At 38.5% G+C, this 19,394-nt stretch overlaps 1 protein-coding gene across 1 annotated transcript; it reads left to right on the forward strand.

Moving 5' to 3' along the window:
• fech (ferrochelatase) lies at positions 1 to 17,673 on the forward strand. Its single transcript, XM_074690981.1, has 11 exons — positions 1 to 233; positions 2,294 to 2,378; positions 4,343 to 4,462; positions 6,989 to 7,137; positions 7,475 to 7,609; positions 8,919 to 9,025; positions 9,372 to 9,470; positions 10,165 to 10,272; positions 11,133 to 11,297; positions 12,249 to 12,308; positions 14,520 to 17,673. The coding sequence occupies exons 1-11, from the start codon at positions 194 to 196 to the stop codon at positions 14,655 to 14,657; spliced, it is 1,206 nt and encodes a 401-aa protein (XP_074547082.1). The 5' UTR covers positions 1 to 193; the 3' UTR covers positions 14,658 to 17,673.
• Positions 17,674 to 19,394: the final 1,721 nt, after the last annotated feature.

The raw sequence follows: 19,394 nt of genomic DNA on the forward strand, positions 1-19,394 counted from the left end.
TAATTGACAGTCGTCTGTCTACCCAGACAGCCGGTGGAAGCTGAAGGAATCTGGTAGTCACATTGCACTGGCTAAGGAGTCACTCGCAGAGGCGGAATACTCTTGGATTCAGCTGTTGTAGGCTGAAGCTTCCAGCTTTGGTTTCAGTGGATAGATAGATTTTTTTTATCGGAAGTGGGAAGAGGAAAATACTATGATGGCTGTCCTTGGTAGCGCCGGTCGCTTGATTCAATGTAAGTGTGAGCCGCCTGTTCAGGGCCATGCATTTACGATCTTGCTTCAATTTTATTTTTACTAATGAGCAGCAGAGTTAAGCTAACAAACTCGTGATTTGACTTGTCTTCCGTTGTTTCGTTATACAGAATAACACTAACGAGAACTCAACAACGTGCTGACATTGGCTGCATTTCGTAAAGAATCGTTAAGCTTGCAGGATGAGAGAATGATACTCACCAGTTTATACTGTCAGAATAAAAGCAGTGTTCGACTAGTACGTATGATTTTTCTTTTGTAATTCTGCAAACTAAAAAACACTTACGAATTTCTTTAACAACTTCGTTGATTCGATATTTGTGTAAATGCTTTTAACGTTGACTTTGCTGAAACGTGAAACTTGCGGAGAGGATCTTGAGAACCGTTTTATTTTGAAACAGGAAGCGGATGTCCCGGAACATTCTGACGTGTAAAAGCTGGTGATTTGACACTGCTCAACATTACAGTTGGTTACATTTAATTGTTAACGTTACATAATAGACTTATTTCGTCCTTGTGCTGCTTTTGGTAACAGACAGAGGATTAGTTTATTCAATACGCATCGTTATTTGTCTGTGGCCACGTTCCAACAGCTAGTTAGACAGAACTCAGCACTGTCATTGAGTTACACAATTCCACTGTTGTCAACTTGTGTAATAGCACAAGGCGTCCTACTGGCGCTCCGGGGTACTGCAGTCCAGGTTACACAAGTGAATCTGACAGTACACTACTACACATTATGTTAAACTGCATTAATTGTAACATGGCACCATAGAAAATATTGCCTGTATCCTCGTACTCAATATATCGCTGTTATTCCAAACCCTGTGTTTGATTCCTGGGGGGCTTTAATATCAGTGCATTTAAGGTCACTGCATGACTTCATGTAAGGGGTTATTTCAGAGCAAGGTGCCAAATATTTCAAATCGCCTCTCTGAGAGCTCAAATCCATTGTCCCAGCACTGCCACTAAAATAAATTCCATGGTTGGTTTTATGATCTCAAAATGTTCAGGTCAAGGTTTTCCACCTGCACTTGCCATAAAAGTTTTCTGTATAAAAATGAAAAAAATAGAAGTGTAGTATCCCAAAAACAACCCAACAATGAAATACATTGTTTACGGGAAAATAAGCAGGCATTAGACATAATGAAAAACTAAAATGATAGCTATGAAAATAGACAAATAAATAACTTAAGTGATGGCCAAGATGATTGGACATCAGTGGTAGTAACATTTCCAGATATTTTGTGTCGAACATAAGCCTTGGGTGTGTCGTATTTTCACTGGATGAGAATCCACAAAGCTGGAAAAAATTGCACAATGCTTAATTGAGGAGTTATCTTGAGTTCTTCCTTGATTGTATCATATGGTTTGTAGTTGTGTCTGGGTTTATGAAACTTGCGTAAAATAAATTAAAAACCAACAGTATGAGATGGTGCAAGGATGTTTCTGAGTTGTTGCAATAAGTTCTCCATTCCAGTTTTCAAGTGAAAACTTAGAGAACTTATTGCGACAACTCAGACCTTTATTGACTTGTTCTGAGTTATTTGAGGGGATTTTTATCCCCCTAAAATTGTTCTATGCGCATTTGATTGGGAACTTTGTGTCTGGTTCTATTTTTGTAACTCTGCTCTTTTAGCCAGGTAATTTAATCCTCATTATCTGTTGTGATCACTTCTGGAAGTCATGATGATAAAGTTTTTCCAGGTGTGAGGCACCACCTCCTATTTAACATGCTCCATCTAATAATCCAATTGTTTGCCCAATAAAGGTCTAGGACCAAAACGTTGCAGAATTAAAAAATATTTTTTTTTGCAAGTCGGACGTTGTGCAGGTGTTTTCTTTGAAATTGTTCCATGAGATACCTGAACCCCCAACGCACCTGTCCTAAAAAATAGATGTGTAAAGAACTTTTCCTTTTGCAAGGATATTTCTAAAATTTCTCATTAAGCTAATAGAAGGAGGGATGAGTACTTCTTGAATAGACCATGCGAGAATAACAGGTGTATTGATAACCCGTTCTTTTCCTCTTTCCTCATAGTTGTCAGGAGCAGCGTCAGTCTAAGTTTGAGGAGACACTCAACTGCAGCTGCTTTAGCCCAGACTCCAGACACACAGGAGAACAGGTGATGCATACACAACACAGCTCCTAACTTATTTTTAAACTTTTTTTTTTTTTTTGCTTCAAGCTGATATAAATCAACATAAAGTACAATTGCTACAGCAGGAAAACAGAGCTGACTGAGTGGTGTTGAGCAAATGGTCAGCAGCTGTTGGGGACAGTCTCTCTAGGTTGCTTGAGTGGCCACTGAAAGTGCATGTCAAAATCTGCTGACCTCACATGCTACTCACCAAAAAAATGTCTGTGGATTCCTTGTATGAAAGTTTTAGTGAGGGATCTGAGTGCCCCACTTTCAAAATAGGTTTCCCTTAAAATGAAGATCTTATACTGTAGAGCTGTAGACCAGTGAACAAAAACAAATAAAGGCTTAGTCTTTAGATTATTGATCTATATTTTTTGTGACTTTTCATAGCAAAAATATCAATTAATTTCTCTTCTATAAAATAATTGGATCGAATGCCTTAAAAGATGTTTTCTTTGAATTTTTCTACAAAACTGATTTCAGCACCCTCTGTGAACAAAGTGGTACACCCTGTCTCGTACTCCATTTGTATGAAACCTGCCAAACAAGAAATCCACATAGGACATGTCATTAGATGTCCTTCAACTGTCAGTCATATACTTTATTGAAGCCTATGATGAAATAAATGAATTATTTTTTGCTAATAGTCTGATTAACAGACATATTAGGATTTATTTATTCCTATTTCACAGCCAGTTAAGATCTCCTCACTGGAACTAGACATTTCAAAATGATAGTTTACAAAGGAACAGCTTTAGAAGTTGCCTCCCACCTACAGACTTAACAGCTGTTTTTTAATCATTAGCAGAAGTGTCAAATTAAAAGATTGCAACTGGGGTGTGCATAAATGATGACAGTTTCCAGTTTATATCTGAACCTATAGCCTTTAAACTAAAAAGTAACCTCTTTTTGGTGAATACTGTTTTTTGTGTAAATATGTTATTAAAGAGGTTTAAGTACCCGTGGGTGCAGCCGCTAAAATGTCCTGAGTTCACCTCCCTTTTTGCTTTTCATGAGAAATGTTCCTGGACCTCTGCCAGCATTCTGTCTTTGCCAGCAGTCTGTTGGAGACCGCGGCTTTCTGTTGATCTCTTTGCATAAACAGTCTTTCTCAACTGTGTTTCGGCATCTTTTTGGCTCTTATCAGTCCTTTAAAGATGGCTGCCAAACAGTCGTTATGAATGAGATTGCAGATTCCTCAGGAGCATCAAAGACTCGCAGTTAGTGTGAAAAAGCTAAAACCAGAGCTGTCATTATGAGCGCAGTCAAGTCGGTGGTAAAAATCTAAAAAAGAACCACAAACTCTGTCACAGCTCACTAAACAGCTAACATAAGCTGGTGGTGCAGATGTTGGCTAGCAGACGTTGGCTAGCAGACAGGACCAGTGTGGTTGGGCCAATGGTGACTTCGCAGACTTAGAGCATAGGCTAAAACTTGCTGCCTGGCTTAGTGAAACTTCTACAAGCTGGACATTAACAGCTTGCACAAAATTAGATGACATTTCAAGGATATATTAACAGCTAGGGCTAACTTCAAATTCACAAGATGTTTCATAAAAAAAATGGGTTTACCATGTGCCCTTTACTGTGTCACAACTAAAAATCTGCTTACTTCTTTGACATTTAATTTACTCTAATAAGATTACAGCTTTAGTCCATTTTTTTATTTTCTCTACTTTTTAAGGAAAAAAAACAGTTAAAAAAGCAAACCTTTGATTTTAGGAGCTTATCTGAAATGCTGCTGTAACATGCTAACAGGTGCTGGAGTTGTGGTTGACATGGCACTGCCTGATTCAGCAAGCCAGTACTGGTTACTCAGGTTTTAACTGCTTTTCGTAAGACATTTAGAGGAGCTGAGTGAAGATGAAAATTACTCTTAATTGACTTGGAAAAGTTATGTTGATGTTTGATTTGATTTACCAATGATGGTTGTTATTGTCTGCGCAGAAAACCGAAGACTGGCATCTTGATGCTGAACATGGGGGGACCAGAGAAACTAGAAGACGTTCATGACTTTCTGCTGCGGCTTTTTATGGACACAGACCTGATGAAACTTCCTGTACAGAAGTATGCAACAGAAACACACACATAATCACACACACACACACACACTGTTGTTTTCTTTTGTCTTTAATAAGTCAAGCTAATTTTGGTTTGTGTAATTGACACTCGTATCCTTTAGAAATCTTTCTCTGAAGCAGAATACAGAAAAACTAACGTCAGTATTTTCTTTGTTGTTTTTATGATGTAATTATCAGTTTGTCCCTCAGGCCAAAGATTTTGCGTCCTATCTGTACATACAACATGGTTAGTTTTCAGAGAGCTCAGAGAGGAAAAAGTCAACACTGTGTTCCTGCTGGGAGGCTTCCAGTACATTCATCAACATGCAGTTTTTAAATGTGTTACCCTTTGTGGCACCACCTGTCATCACCACCCTGCCAGCTTCCCAGACTCACTGCCCGGGTTGTACTGGCTGGTTACTTAAATTGAGAAGTCTTTTTAAGCAAATCAACTCTCCAGTAGGCTTATTTACTTAATATTATACCTTGTTTTCTTTAACCTGGGATTATGACCTAATGAGGGTGGAAGTGGCTCCACTGGTCCAGTCTTCCTTGCTATGTTCTTAGCATGCCTTGCATAACAAATCAGTCTCTTGCATCATTGAATGCCGTTTTAGGGGTTCAATACCTCTCTCTGCGGATTTTGTTGGTTGTTCTGGTGACTAGGACACATCACACTTTTTACATGGCAATGAAAGTATCAAAAATGCCTCTTTAAAACCAAGTTTAATGACATTTATCAGATTTTTTTGTATTTTTTATTTTTTTTTTTAAAAAAGGGAAACTTAGGGAAAATGTTGGTGTGTCACAGCTTTGATAAAGGGTCTGCTGTTGTAGACAGAAACAGAAACAACCTTTTCAGTTCCCCATCACATGTTCATATTCCTCATGAGGCAGCTGTTGGCAGGCACTTGAGCTTTTATATCCTTAAATGGAGAAAAAAAATCTTTTCATCAAGATCAGACATCAAAGGCTTTGGTATAGCTGTGAATAAAGAGCAGTTCAACTGGAGAGGGGTTTGATAACAAAAAACCCATCCTTAATAGGTGCCATTGGAGTAGTATGTTATTATCATAAGAAGGGAAGCAGGGAAGATTGGAGGCAAACAAAGAAATCTTTGTCTTTGTTTCTGTAAAAAGCTGTTGTATTGGTGTGATGTTTTTCTTTGTTAAGCTTTGTCTTCATTACTAAATCAGAGTTTAGTATCTGTGTTTTCACACAGTGTCAATCTTTGTGTCTGTAAAATGCTTGGGTGAGTGTAGATCCTGGGCAAAAGGAGGCAAAAGTTACAGTCTTTACTAGAGCCCGCCCGATTAATCGGGCCGATTATAGCCTGTCACCGATTTATCAACATCAGCCAAAATGTAGCCGATTATAAAAATCTTTGCTACGCAGAGATTCTGTCGCTCCTGCTCCTGTGTGTTAATAAATATAAGGCTACTACACAGCGTCTCACCTCATAACGCCATGCAGGATTAACCTGGGCTTATAAATTCACAAGTTATTGTTTTGGTTGAAATAATTTTGGAAAATGTTTCAATGTATTTTGTTGTAATTGTATTTATTGCATGTTTTGAAAGCAGCTACATTGTTACTTAAAATCTAGTTTAGCCCCATGCATTAAATGGAAGATGGAACTTTTCAATAGCATGTCATAATTTGTGTTCATAAACGGTATTTATCCTGTGTATATCAATGAATTTATTACATATGTCAGCCGATATATCGGATATCAGCCGATATATCAGATATCGGCCTATATATCAGATAAAGGCTTCTTTTTGCCCCCAATATCGGTATCGACATCGACCCCAAAAATCCCATATCGATCGGGCTCTAGTCTTTACAACCAAAACTTCAAGAAAGGTTATAGCTGAAAATTAAAATGTTGCAACAACTGTTGGATAGAGATGCACAATCCAACTTTTCTGGTCCCAATACCAATACCTAGGCTTTGGGTGTGGACCGATCCTGATCCTGATCCTGATCTGATACCAGTGTTAAATAAAAACCTGCATGCTCTACTATGGGATAAGACTGGTAATGTTTGAGTAAAATACAAAAATGGGTACATATGGAATTACAGAAGTTGATATTTATCTAAACCATTAGTGTTGAAATGTTTGACAGCAGTTTGGTTAAAAAAAAATTTATATGTCGTAGACTTAATCTTAGTTTAGCCTAAGTGTCAAGTTTGGACCGATCCTTTCCCACTGATACCTGATCCAGCTTTGAAAGGCACTGCAATTTTTTTTGTCAACTTGTATTTCACCTTGATGCACACGCAATTGCAAGACTGTGTAGCCATGAGCTATGCAGAAGGCTTGCCTGTATTTTAGCTCCTCATTTATGTGATAGACAATGTCTCATACAGATTTCATCAAAGGAATAGTTTGACTTAGATGAAACTTTTGGGAATTAATTATCTTTATTTTTTTATTTCACCACCCTGTTTCATTTGCAGTTTCCTGTGTACAGTATTAGACCTGCTGTATTAAACTGAGCAGTTAATAAACTCTTCCTTTGTTTGCAGTAAGCTCGGCCCGTTCATTGCTAAACGACGCACACCAAAGATCCAGGAGCAATACAGTAAGATCGGAGGAGGCTCGCCCATTAAACACTGGACGTCCATGCAGGGGGAGGGCATGGTGAAGCTGCTGGATGAAATGTGTCCTGACACAGGTGAGACTGCTCCGGTGAACATCAGACTAGCAGAGAGGGTCATCCTGCCATTCTGAGCGCTCAGAGCTGCTGAGCTTCCTGCTGTGCAGATCATTGTAGGCAGACCTTTGTGTGTGTGAAGCTGAGATAGAGACGCAGTTAAGGAGTGTCTCAGCACACGCCTCACTGATAACAGCCCACACAGTGTGCTGCTGTTTTAAAGTGATCACATCTGTACCTGTTAATCTGATTCAATGGTTCTAGGAACATCTGTTTTAATTTCACTGTTATTACTTCAGCCCATTTCTTGTGGTTCTTATTTCTCAGTTGTTGAAAATCATTTGTTTGTCTCTATCAGCTCCCCACAAGTTCTATATCGGTTTCCGGTATGTTCAGCCGCTGACAGAGGAAGCCATTGAGGAGATGGAGAAAGATGGAGTGGAGAGAGCTGTGGCCTTCACACAGTATCCTCAGTACAGCTGCTCCACCACAGGTAATAATCAGGAAGGATAGCTCCTTTGAAGCAGTTATACTCACTCCCCCGAGGCTGTAGAGGAGGTAAAAATTTTCCAAAGATAAAAAGAAATGAAGTAGAAAGCTTGGGTTAAAAAATACTCTGGAAGCTGTTGATGTTGCCACACCCAGAGTGCTTTTCAGTCTGTTTCTGTCAGATAAATGCTTGTCACAGTTTACTTCAAACAAAACCTAATTCAGGCTTTTTTCAGATGCCTCTTAGTAGATAAGTGTTACCAGTAAATAAAAATGTCCCTATTCTTGAAAACTAGAAGCACAGAACAGTTCTGGAGTGCGTGAGGATGTTTGATTTTCATTTCAAGCTGTTTAGGAAAAATCTTACAATGACCTAGAAAATGGATAGATGTGGGGAATACAGTCAGATCAATAATGGATGTTAAAGCTTGATTTTTACTTCAGTGTTATAAACCTGGGAAATGTGCCAACAGGGCTAAAAAGCAGCTGGTGCTAAGAAACTGAAAAAATCTTTATTTCAGTTTATCTAAATGTGGAAAACAGCCTGATTTGTTTCTCCTGTTGACACCAATTTATTTTAAAAAAAGGAAAAAGAAAAAAATCCTGGAGTCTTATTTTGTTATTTTGTTGCATCAACTTTCCCCTTATTTTTTCCTTATTGATTCACAATCTGGTGTATGATGTCAAACATTTAACCTCACTCATTGTGACCCTGTCTCCTATTTGTCTCAATTGTTTTCCATATTGTTTGTTTAAAAAAAAATAAAAAAAGAATAAACATCAAAAAAGTCTGAATCCGCACATTATCTGATTTACAGATAAAGTGCAGGATCTTGCTCACAGATTACAAATCAGAAACACAGGCACTGTCCCTGTGTCATGTATTTTTTATTTCTTAAGATCAAGCCAAAGACTTAAAACAAAATAAAGTTCACCATTTTCATGTATTTGGAGAAATTTCCATGTGGTGGGAGAAGCAAAATTCAACACTCTTTTCTCAAGCTTAATACGTAAACGAGGAACAGATAGTTTTGAGACCTCACAGGAACACAAGGCATAGAATCTTTTTAGTTCTCTCAAGATGAGAACATAGATGAGAAAGCACCAAACTAAGAAGAGTTTTCTAAACCAGTAATTCTGTCTGGGCAGGGTTGTTTCCCTTTACAGCTGTTTTTCAGAATTATCCAAGCTTTTAATAGAGAATTTGGTTTGGTAGTAACACAGCAGCTATTCATAAAAACGTTTCACCTCAGCAAAGCACTATGACTGTTTTTTTAATCACATGAGCATGTTTATTCGTTGTGTCCTCTCAGGGAGCAGTCTCAACGCCATCTACCGTTACTACAGCAACAAAGGGGAAAGGCCAAAAATGAACTGGAGTGTCATAGACCGCTGGCCCACACACCCTCTGCTGGTGGAGGTTAGATACACACAAACACACACACACAGACGCTCATCTTTTTTTTTCACTCCACAGGGACCGAAAACACAAAATTTTCAAGTATATTGAAGCAACTAATGAGCACAAAGTTGCCATGGTTAGTCATCATAGCAACCAAGAGCACGGCTGTATTTTTAGATCTGAGCATGTTGTCCTAATGGTAGAGAGCACAGAAAAAATTCAGGCAAATTCAGGTTATGTTTCAATTTTCAGAGGCAAAGAATAATAATAATAATAATAATAATAATAATAATAATAATAATAATAATAATAATAATAATAATAATAATAATAATACAAACTATTTGTGTGCATGTGTGTGCAGTGTTTTGCAGAACACGTCAGTAACGAGCTGCTGAAGTTTCCAGAAGACAAGAGAGACGACGTGGTCATTCTGTTCTCGGCACACTCGCTCCCCATGGCGGTAAGTATCATGTATTGTGATACGAGGCTTCTCTCCTGGGTAGCCTCCCTAATACCTGATCACCCTCTAGGGGACAGGAGATGAGTCTCAGGAGGCAGGAAATGACATGAAAAGCATGCTGTGAAAGCCAGAGTGTGAACTTTACAACATGATGTCAAATACATGAACAGAGTCACTGTGATGACACTTTTTTATCAGTGCTATGGATAGATGTGCAGACACCTTTGGTTTCAACCTTTGAATGTTTTTTTTTCATCCTGTCACATGTCACTCATCTCATTTTGCACCAATCACATGATTCTTTCTGAAATACTTCCTGTTTTGTTTGGTGAAGTCAGGGTAAAAACGTCTTCCAGTAGCTTTTACACATGCAGCTCACTCATTGATATGTTTTGTGTGTTAGAATAAAAAATCAAAAAACATGAGGCACTCCGGTGGAGAGCTGTTCACTGTCATATGATGAGAATGAAAGAGGGAGAAGAGTTACTGCTTCTACTACTGGTGCATCTGCTACAATGCTAATGCTACTCCTATGAAAGCTGTCAGCACTACCAGCTTTATTGATCCTGCTGCTGTCACTGCGTCTTTTCTCATTCCTTCCTTCTTCAAGCCATACTACTAATTTTAAACATGCTAATTGCAGTTACAGTTAAGCCGTGCCAGTAACAGTGCTTCTGTGCTTTATTGTGCGTAGGTTGTAAACAGAGGAGACCCGTATCCTCAGGAAGTTGGAGCCACAGTTCAGAGAGTCATGGAGAGACTGGGACACTGTAATCCCTACAGACTGGTGTGGCAGTCCCGGGTGAGTACACAAAAGGCTCCACAAAACATAAAGTATATTCTTTGACATGTCAATTTAGCGTTGTAAAAAAGTAATTCAATCAGTCAATCTTTATTTATACAGCGCCGAAACATAACAAACGTTACAAATGATACTTTCCAAAAGCACAACATGTCTAGGACCATTAATGTTGAGAAAATTTCATCAGCAGAAACCCAACACCAAGACAAGATAGGGAGTATTATCTTATCTTAACCCACCATGAGTGCAGCACTTTGCAACATTTAGCAAGTTACAACGGCAAGGAAAAACTTCCTTTTCATGGGCAGGAACTTTGGCGCTGAAGCCTCGCATTTTCAGAGTAACAAATTATAGATCTTCTGTCAGCAGGGTTTGTTAACTGCAGTTTGAAATCTCTTTATCCTAGTTTGTTTAACCTGTCACTTGATCTACAAACAGTTTACAGCCCTGTTTCCAGTTTCAGAATGTTCATTGTGAGTCTGTGCTGCTCTACCTGACGTCACCACCAGATGGAGCTACTTGTCTGTCTAATATTGAGCACAAACTCACAAAGCTTTATGTCCTGTAGTCACAGAGACTCACTGAAAAAGCAGACAAGACAAATATATCCTGTAGCCTATCAGTTGTTAACCATCAAAGATGACTGGAGAGTGTTCAGTCAAGCAGAGCAGAGAATAAATCTGATGTGGGGATATGAAACCAGATTAACAGGACAGAACTCCTTGATTGGGAAGTTTTTTTCTTAGTAAGATTTTGTACCAAAGCGTTTGACCGGATTGACAAACTTTTCTGTTTGGTTCAGCTCACTGCACTAACATTAACTGTGTTCATATGTTGATATGTTGTCTTTGGTTGTTCAGGTGGGTCCCATGCCTTGGCTTGGTCCCCAGACAGACGAGGTGATCAAGGGTCTATGTGAACGGGGGAAGAAGAACATCCTGCTGGTGCCCATCGCCTTCACCTCCGACCACATAGAGACTTTACATGAGCTGGACATTGAGTACGGACAGGTGCTGGGGGAGGAGGTAAGGATGCCTCTGTGTGCATGCGTGTGTGTGTGAAGGCAACAGTGAGGTGACCACTAATCAATATGACTGGTGCTATAATGACACACACACATACTACCCTCACACACCTATTTGTGGTTCTACATTTGTGAAACCCCAAATGTTATTTCTAGTTAACTATAAGGCTATCTACCCAGCACAAACATGCCCTACCTTTAAAATTTTCCTTTTTTTTGCAATATTTTCTTTTTTTTAACTTTTCCTCAGTGTCATAATCTATCACTTTTTTGTACTCCTAACCCTCAAGCTTTGTCATCTAGCTCTCAAAAACACACAACCTGTGCTTCTCTTTAGTGTGTTTACATTCAGACTATCCTTTCCTTAAACTGGTTACTCCAAGATTTCAAAAAGACATTTAACCTCAAATTGAGAGACTCATGTCAACTGTTGAACTCTTTAGTCTCATTTTAGCCGTTAGATCTTCCAAAAAAAATAATTTCCTTGTCCTTTAAATGCAAACATTTCCTTGTTTCAAGTGGACTATTTCACAGAGTGTCTAATGTGAGCAGAACTAGCTCCAGCCTTTACTGAACATCCACATACCTCTGCTGATTACACACCCCCTGGATGAGTTCGCCTGACACAGATTACGCTCATCTTAATCTCCATCTTGCAAATCAAAATATGCATAACTGTACAGCTCTATGAAACACAATTTGATGTCTGTGATTGTTTACAACCAAATGGAAGTCATCATCAACTATAGCTACAGCTCCTGCTAGTGGCAGCAGGTGGTATCACCACAGCTCAAACAACATATGCACACCGATTTCAAATCTGAAATGATAAAATGTTAAATCTATTTGTAAATCTTGTGCTAACTGGCAAGCATGATGATGTTCAGCTGTGGACTTGGAAAAGTTCAAATGTTTGAGTCTAACTTTTTCTGTCTTCACTCCTCTTTTTTAGTGTGGGGTGGAGAACCTGAGGAGAGCAGAGTCACTGAATGGAAACCCTCTCTTTATGAAAGTAAGACACACACACTCACGCAAACTCATGTTTTTCAAACGTTAAAAAACGAATAAAAGTACAGCTGATAAATTATAGTTTACCAAAACCAATTGGATGAAACTGTCAGAAGAGCATTTTCTGTTTCTTTGTGAACAGCAACAGATTTTCAGGTCAGAATGCATAATCTTATCAAAGAGGTTTTCTTACATTTAACAGTGTTTTAACATTTATTTTAACTTTGATTCATTTTTTAAATCTTTTTAACTAATTTATTTTATGCCACCTTTGTGAATCCCTGCATTAGAAAAACAGTTCATGAATAAAAGTTTATTCAATTAGATAAATGAAGGTCATAACAGACTCCTAAAGGCGCAGGTTTCAAAGAAGAGTGGGAAGTTAACATTAGGCTGCAGATGATTTACAGATCCCCCTTCCTTCCTTGTTTCCTTACCTCTGTCTCTCCCTTATATCCTTTCATACTTCCATCCCTTCCTCTCCCATTTCACCACTCTCCCTTCCTTCATCCCCAACCCTGCAACCTTTCATACAACAGGCAACTCCTCCAGCTGTAACAGCTGTGTGTGTGTGTGTGTGTGTGTGTGTGTGTGTGTGTGTGTGTGTGTGTGTGTGTGTGTGTGTGTGTGTGTGTGTGTGTGTGTGTGTGTGTGTGTGTGTGTAGGGTTTATTAAAGGCAGGGGGCAGATCAATGGAAACCTTTAGAGCTGACTACAGTAGAACTGAACAGCCCGGCTGGCTGGCTGGTCAAACCGCCGCGCTCAGAGACCCCTCGCCAAGTCTCTGAGAGTGTGTGTACAAATCAATATCCAGAGGATGATTAGTCGGTAGTTACTGAAGGATGGTTTCCTCGGTGTAGTTTTAGTTTCTCACTAAGCTGCATCAGTCTGGAAGCTGCAGGAAAAATATATTCATTGTAACTCAACCTGCAGGCCTGATGTGTTAAACAATTATTTCAATCATCATTAACACAACTGTGCCTCGAAATACATAATTTACTGTTTTTTGATTCATTGCTTTGCTTTAAGAGTCACAACACATCTGTTTAAAAAGCTGAAACTTTGTAGAGTGAAAATGCTAAATCTATTCATCCATAACACAAATATTGAGTTTGTACATCATTCTGTCTTTAAGGAGATTTAATCAGAGAAAAAAAGTTCAAGGGGGAAATGGACTTATTGTTGATTGTGATGATTGTTTCTCTGAAGTTGTGTCTGAGATTTGTTTGCAGGATGAAGAATAAAAGTAACAAGTGTTTTAAGAGTGGTTGGCAGACTCAGGCCCCAAAATAAATTAAACTCATCACTTTCTGCAGATATATGAAACTTAACCTCCAGTGTCACTTTAAAAAAATATCCCATAGCCAAACACGAGCTTAAAACTCTTTGTGATAAATGTTGAACATTGACCTCTTTTAAACATGCACCCTGACTTCTTCCAAAATTTTTGTATTTAAAGGAAATGTAGGGTGCTTTATGCTGCAAATATACAGTGCACATACATCAGTCTGGTAGAGGCAACTTGAAGTGATTGGTGGACGAATGAGGAGTTTGTGTGGCAATAACAGCAAATTTCTCAGAGAAGAAGACAAGACGCCTGGTGCTCCCAGCCCAGCGCGGCTCCAAATCACTAGCCAGACTCTTCTCCTCCGTTGTGCCAAAATGGTGGAATGAATTACCTAACTCTATACGATCCACAGAGTCCCTTTCTATTTTTAAGAGATGTCTGAAGACTCATCTGTTCAGGGAACACTTGTGCACTTAAGCTGACCATTCTCTTTGCCCTTAGGGGTAGAATGAGGCAGTAGGTCTAAGACTTAGCTCTTGTGATTTTTCAGCACTACTACTGAATTTTTTTGAAGATTGAGGTATACTGTGGCAATAATTAATTGTGGTTTGTTGGCTTCTTGGTTATTGTAACCCCCCCCCCCCCCCCCCCCCCCCCCCCCCCCCCCCCCCGCACTTAATGTCAGCACCTGCAGCCGAATAACTAGTAGCACTGTTGTCACACTAACTAGGTTTTTCTTCTGTCTAAATTCTTGCTTGTGTTGTATGTTGCTTTGGACAAAAGCATCTGCTAAATGAAACTGTAGAAGAACCAAGAATGGCAGTAGTAACAGGGAACTAACTTTTAAGTGGCAGTGTGAATCATCATGTATACAAATCTGTTATCTCTGACTTATTGTTGAATATATCTGTCTCTCTTCCTGTTCAGGCTTTAGCAGACCTGGTCCAGTCTCACTTGAAGTCCAATCAGCCGTGTTCCCGTCAGCTGACCCTGCGCTGTCCACTCTGCACCAACCCCACCTGTGGAGAGACTAAGGCCTTCTTCGCCAACCAGACTCTCTCATAGAAGCACACAAACTGAAAGCCTTCTTCAGAAAACAGAATACTGATACACATGTTTGCGCACAAAGTTTCCCCAGGATAGAATCTCATTTCATCTGAACACACAGAGCTGGCCAAACGCTTTCTGCAGCTGCATGGGGACATAAGTTTTATGTTTCTACAGATGGAGCTTACTGTGACTCACACAGCACACAACGCACAAATCTGCATTCTGTTGAACATTCTTTGAGATTCAGTTGAAAAAGTTTTATGAAGTGTTCGAATTAAAAGAATAGTAGGGTGTGCGTCTTTGCATGGCTATTTCAGCATTCATTTAGGCGACAAACTGGTATTTATTCCAAGTATAATTGTCTCATTTTGGGATTATTTTACAGTAACAATAGACACCATTATTTCAAAAACAGAAAGCCAATGGCGATCCAAAAACTTGTGTGAGCTAACAGATCCTTAAACTTATCACTGGATAGCTTTAGTTTGGATGATGTTACACACAACATGTTGTTTTCAGACCTGAAGTGGTGAATATACATCGTGGTAAGACTTACACCAAGTGGCAAAAAAATTATGAGAAATAAATTATAATTTTGTGTTTGGTTCAAAATTCTTTTTTTTTTATTTCAAAATTATAAGACACCAAAAATTTGACCTGTCTTTAAATGTAATTTATCAATGCTTCATGTATCCCATCCAGCACACAACTCACTGACAGTAAAACAGTTGCCATGGTCAGCATTTGCAGAAAGTTTTGGTCCAAGTCTCTGAACTGACACTCTGCAGAAACAGTCAACATAAAAAAAAAGCTTTGCACTAATATTTTTTAACATGGCTCCTTTGCTTACATTCCATACACCAAACCCCTGCAAAAGCCCATTAAAGACCCTGTTTTACCTCTTAGCGGTGCTATCTGAACAACATTCAGCTTCTTTAGTGGTGATCTCACAGGTCTGGCTGTTTGGTAGTTTGCCCCCCTTCAGTTTTCTCGCCTGTTTCTTCACACCATTGACTCTGCCCATCCTCCTGCAATCCCTGCAATGTGATATGGAGGAGATTAGTGCTTCTTAAAATGATGCTGCTTCATTGCTTGTTGCCAGTTTGGCAAAAATGGCAAACGCAAGGCTACTTATAGAATTCTTTTGATTTAATTCGCTGTTTCTTGATGCGAAGTTTTGGTGAAAGTGTCATTAACTGAATGAATCCTGCATCCATTCTATGCCAGTGCTGTCCTGAGCTCAAAGAAAGTCTGTGTTTTACAATAAAACTACTGCTAAAGTCCAGCTATGATAGGAAAGGGGGTGGGGGGTTGTTGAAAAGTAGCTAGGAAGGTTGGAAATATTGTGTTGATATATATAAATTCATTCAAATTTTTATTTTTTTACTTCTCTCTGTTTTTGTTTCCTTTTCTGAAATATTAGCCAATCAATGATAATAAAAAAGAGAGTTGAGCAGTTAGCCAAGGTCTTTCCTGTTTCATGGGCGAGCGTTAAACATCATTTTGAAGGGAAAGATTTTTTTATTTTCTTCTTAAAATTCAGTCCTTTAACATTGTTTCACTGTTTTTGTCAGAAAATGGCTTTTGAGATATTTATGTAAATAAACAGAATTCAGGGGTTATAATGATGGAATTATCCTTTAATAGCCATCAGTAGGTGTTTATTTCACATCAACAGCAAAGTAGCACAGATGTTTCACACTCCACACATGCTGGTGTCAACATGAATATCATGTCCTCTGTCTGCTTGAACTTGAATGCAGTTTGCTTTTCTTAAACCTCCACCTTCCTAATAACATGACAGTAACTGAATATGAAAAACCTCTCTGAATCAGTCAGTTATTTAAGAACACTGTCTTTAGTTTCACAGTCAGGTGCTACACCACTAGAAAAATGTGTAGGAGTCATGGGTTTGATCCAAACTGATGTCGGGTTTGCCTGAATGAGACTCTCCAACAATGTGTAAATATTGTTTTTATGGGTACTAACTCAACCTTACATCCTCTGACTCTTCTCCTTTCAACTCTTATGGTCTGTTATACTTTAACAATGTGCCTTTTACCTTCTATGACAAGAGAAACTGGACTTTTATGTGTTTTCTGTTGTTTTCTGTGAGCTTAGTCCTATGCTGAAAGGTAAAATCCTCCCAGAAACCAGAACTTACATGTTCCTGCTGTGATCTGAGCCATCCAAAGCTCTGTACCTGTTTAAATCCCTGCTAAAAGGTCACGACTGAGATGTTTTGTTTCTAAATAGTCACAGACAACGAAGCTCATCCACTGACAGCAAGTTACCTTAAATAAAGATTACAAGATTATAGTCATGAGGAACCTGTTTTTTAAAGGATCCTCAGATTTCACTCTAACATTAACACATGACGAGTGCTCTGGTTGTTCAGTTGTTTTAAGGTGGTTCTCCTTTTCTACTTCTTCTGTGTAATCCAAAAAGAAACATTTTCATTTACCACCAGCAGGTGATGAATGTTAAAGGGAATGTTTTCTTTTTTGTAGATGCAAATGGTACAGATATTCAGCTTAAACCAACTTATACAACTCTTTAAAACTGTATAATTGCATTAGTATAACAGAAAAGAAAAGAAACTTCTCCCAGAGTAAAATGTTCCCTGTAACAGCGATCACCAGAAAACAAGTGCAGAAATGGCTGGATGTTGAGCTCGCAGCAGCAAACATGTTCATGTCTGAGCTGGGTGGCTTTTCCTTTACAAACATGTACTTATTTATTTTAAATATCCTCTCTATGTCGCAGTTATTTCTAAGAGATCTGCTGTGTGAGTGTGTGCATGTGTGTGTGCTAGGTTGGCAATGAATTGCACACAATTTGTACATATAACAGAGATGCTTTGTTTCAGCCCCAGCATACTTTAATTTTTTGTTGGATTTATTTATTGATGTTATTAGACCACACATACCATCCATCTCCACTGTTTGACTTCTTTTTTTTTTTCTTTTTTAGAGTCACGGTATTTACAGTGTAATGACACATAGCTAACAGTCTTCCTTCAAAATAAAATTAAACTCAGCTATTTGCAACTTCTGAGTCTGGAGTATCAGTGTGATTTTTTTTTTTCAAATATTCTGTGTAAAACTGCTCCATCTCATACTATCTATGGTAATACTAATGAAGTTAGATCATGTCAATTTTTTTTTATCAATTAATACTACTTCTAGTTTTGTTTTTACTAAAATGTTTTTACTAAACCTACCTTCACCTGTCATAAGAAGTGGACCAAGCATGTTGGTTTCATGGAACCTGGAGATTTTTCAACACATTTTTATTATTATTATTATTATTATTATTATTATTATTATTATTATTATTATTATTATTATTATTATTATTATTATTATTTTAACACTCAGTAGACAAACAGAAAATAAAGAAGCAAAGCCCTTGCCACCTCCATCAAACCAGTTCAAACCAGCTCCTCAACATATCAGCGAATATTTGTAAATAAACAGATTTCATCCAGCTGTTAACTGGGAAGGCAAACCCAAAAGTTGCATCAAAATTAACACACTCCGCAGATTGTCAGATTTTAGCCAGCCAAAATGTGTATTGTGCTCCATGCAGTTGGGAAAAAAAAGTTACAAAAAAACCAAGATGGCTAAAAATGAAGCACTAAAGTTAGGGTACCAGCAAGACAATAAGTGAAGTTTGTGTCTGTTTGGTCTAGTGATTGAATTATGTGCCCCATGTACAGAGGCTGTAGCCCCCAATCTGGTAACCTGGTCTTAATATCAAGCTTAGGCTCCTTTGATTCCTCACTCTGTCTGCTAGATCTCAATTCACTGCTTTATCATGTAAACTCTGAGTTTCTGGTTCCAGAGGGTAAATCAACTCAGAGTTCAGGGTGAGACTCAGCTGATGTGCTCAGGGAGGACTCTTGCACAAGAGGATGGTAACACAACAGTTATATTCGAAAACACTCAGGTATTAAGATAAGAACTCAAGACTAGAAAAGCACTCAGAGACAAATATCTCCACCAAGCATATTGTGATTGTTGCACAACACTTAAGTCATACTTTAATGTTATACTCCCTTTCAGCAGACTGTCTGCCACAATTTGGAGTTAGATGCAGGTTTGTTTGATAATTTGTTACCTGACAGTGGTGAAAATTATGATCACCCAGTACATATTTCATATTCCAGATCATAGTATCCAGAATATTGGAAGGATGTGAATTGTACTTTTAAATTAATATCTTGCAAAGCAATCCGACCATTTATCGTGGAGTTATATACACATGGTGAAAATGGCCCTATCTCACAATGATAAAGAATCTGTAAAAAAAAAAAAAAAAAAAAAAAAAAAAAGTCCTTGATCCAGACAGTGATCCGGATCACCTCCAAAATTTAATCACTTCTTCCACAAACCATTTTGAACATTTCCTGAAAACTTCAGCAAGATCCATTTTTTACTTTTTGAGTGATGATGTTCGCAGACAAACAGACAGACCAACTCCCCAAAACATAGCCCCCTTGAGGTAATGATACGCTGGTTAATGCTAACCTGAGCTAAGGTTTCTTTTTATTCCTGTGTTGGACTCTTTACAGTTTTTTCCCTGACTCTGCTCCTTCCAGCAGGTCAACTTTAACACACACTCAGTGAAGTATTTCCACTCCACTGATTGGTACAAAAATGTAAACACACATTTCTTCCATAAATCCCGCTGACTGTGTGATACTCTGACTTTTCATCTGGAGCCACTCTCGTCAGTGTTTGTGATTTT

Source organism: Halichoeres trimaculatus, unplaced genomic scaffold, assembly GCF_033239565.1.
Source record: "Halichoeres trimaculatus isolate MK-OKI-2021-1 unplaced genomic scaffold, fHalTri1.1 fHalTri1_scaffold_16, whole genome shotgun sequence".
Classification (NCBI taxonomy): Eukaryota; Metazoa; Chordata; class Actinopteri; order Labriformes; family Labridae; genus Halichoeres; species Halichoeres trimaculatus.

Bases quoted from the DNA above. Each gene is read 5' to 3' on its own strand.
- fech (XM_074690981.1), top strand. From the start codon at position 194: ATGATGGCTGTCCTTGGTAGCGCCGGTCGCTTGATTCAAT. The intron at 234-2,293 runs GTAAGTGTGAGC...CTTTCCTCATAG, and splicing joins CGCCGGTCGCTTGATTCAAT to TTGTCAGGAGCAGCGTCAGT. The intron at 10,273-11,132 runs GTGAGTACACAA...TTGGTTGTTCAG, and splicing joins GACTGGTGTGGCAGTCCCGG to GTGGGTCCCATGCCTTGGCT.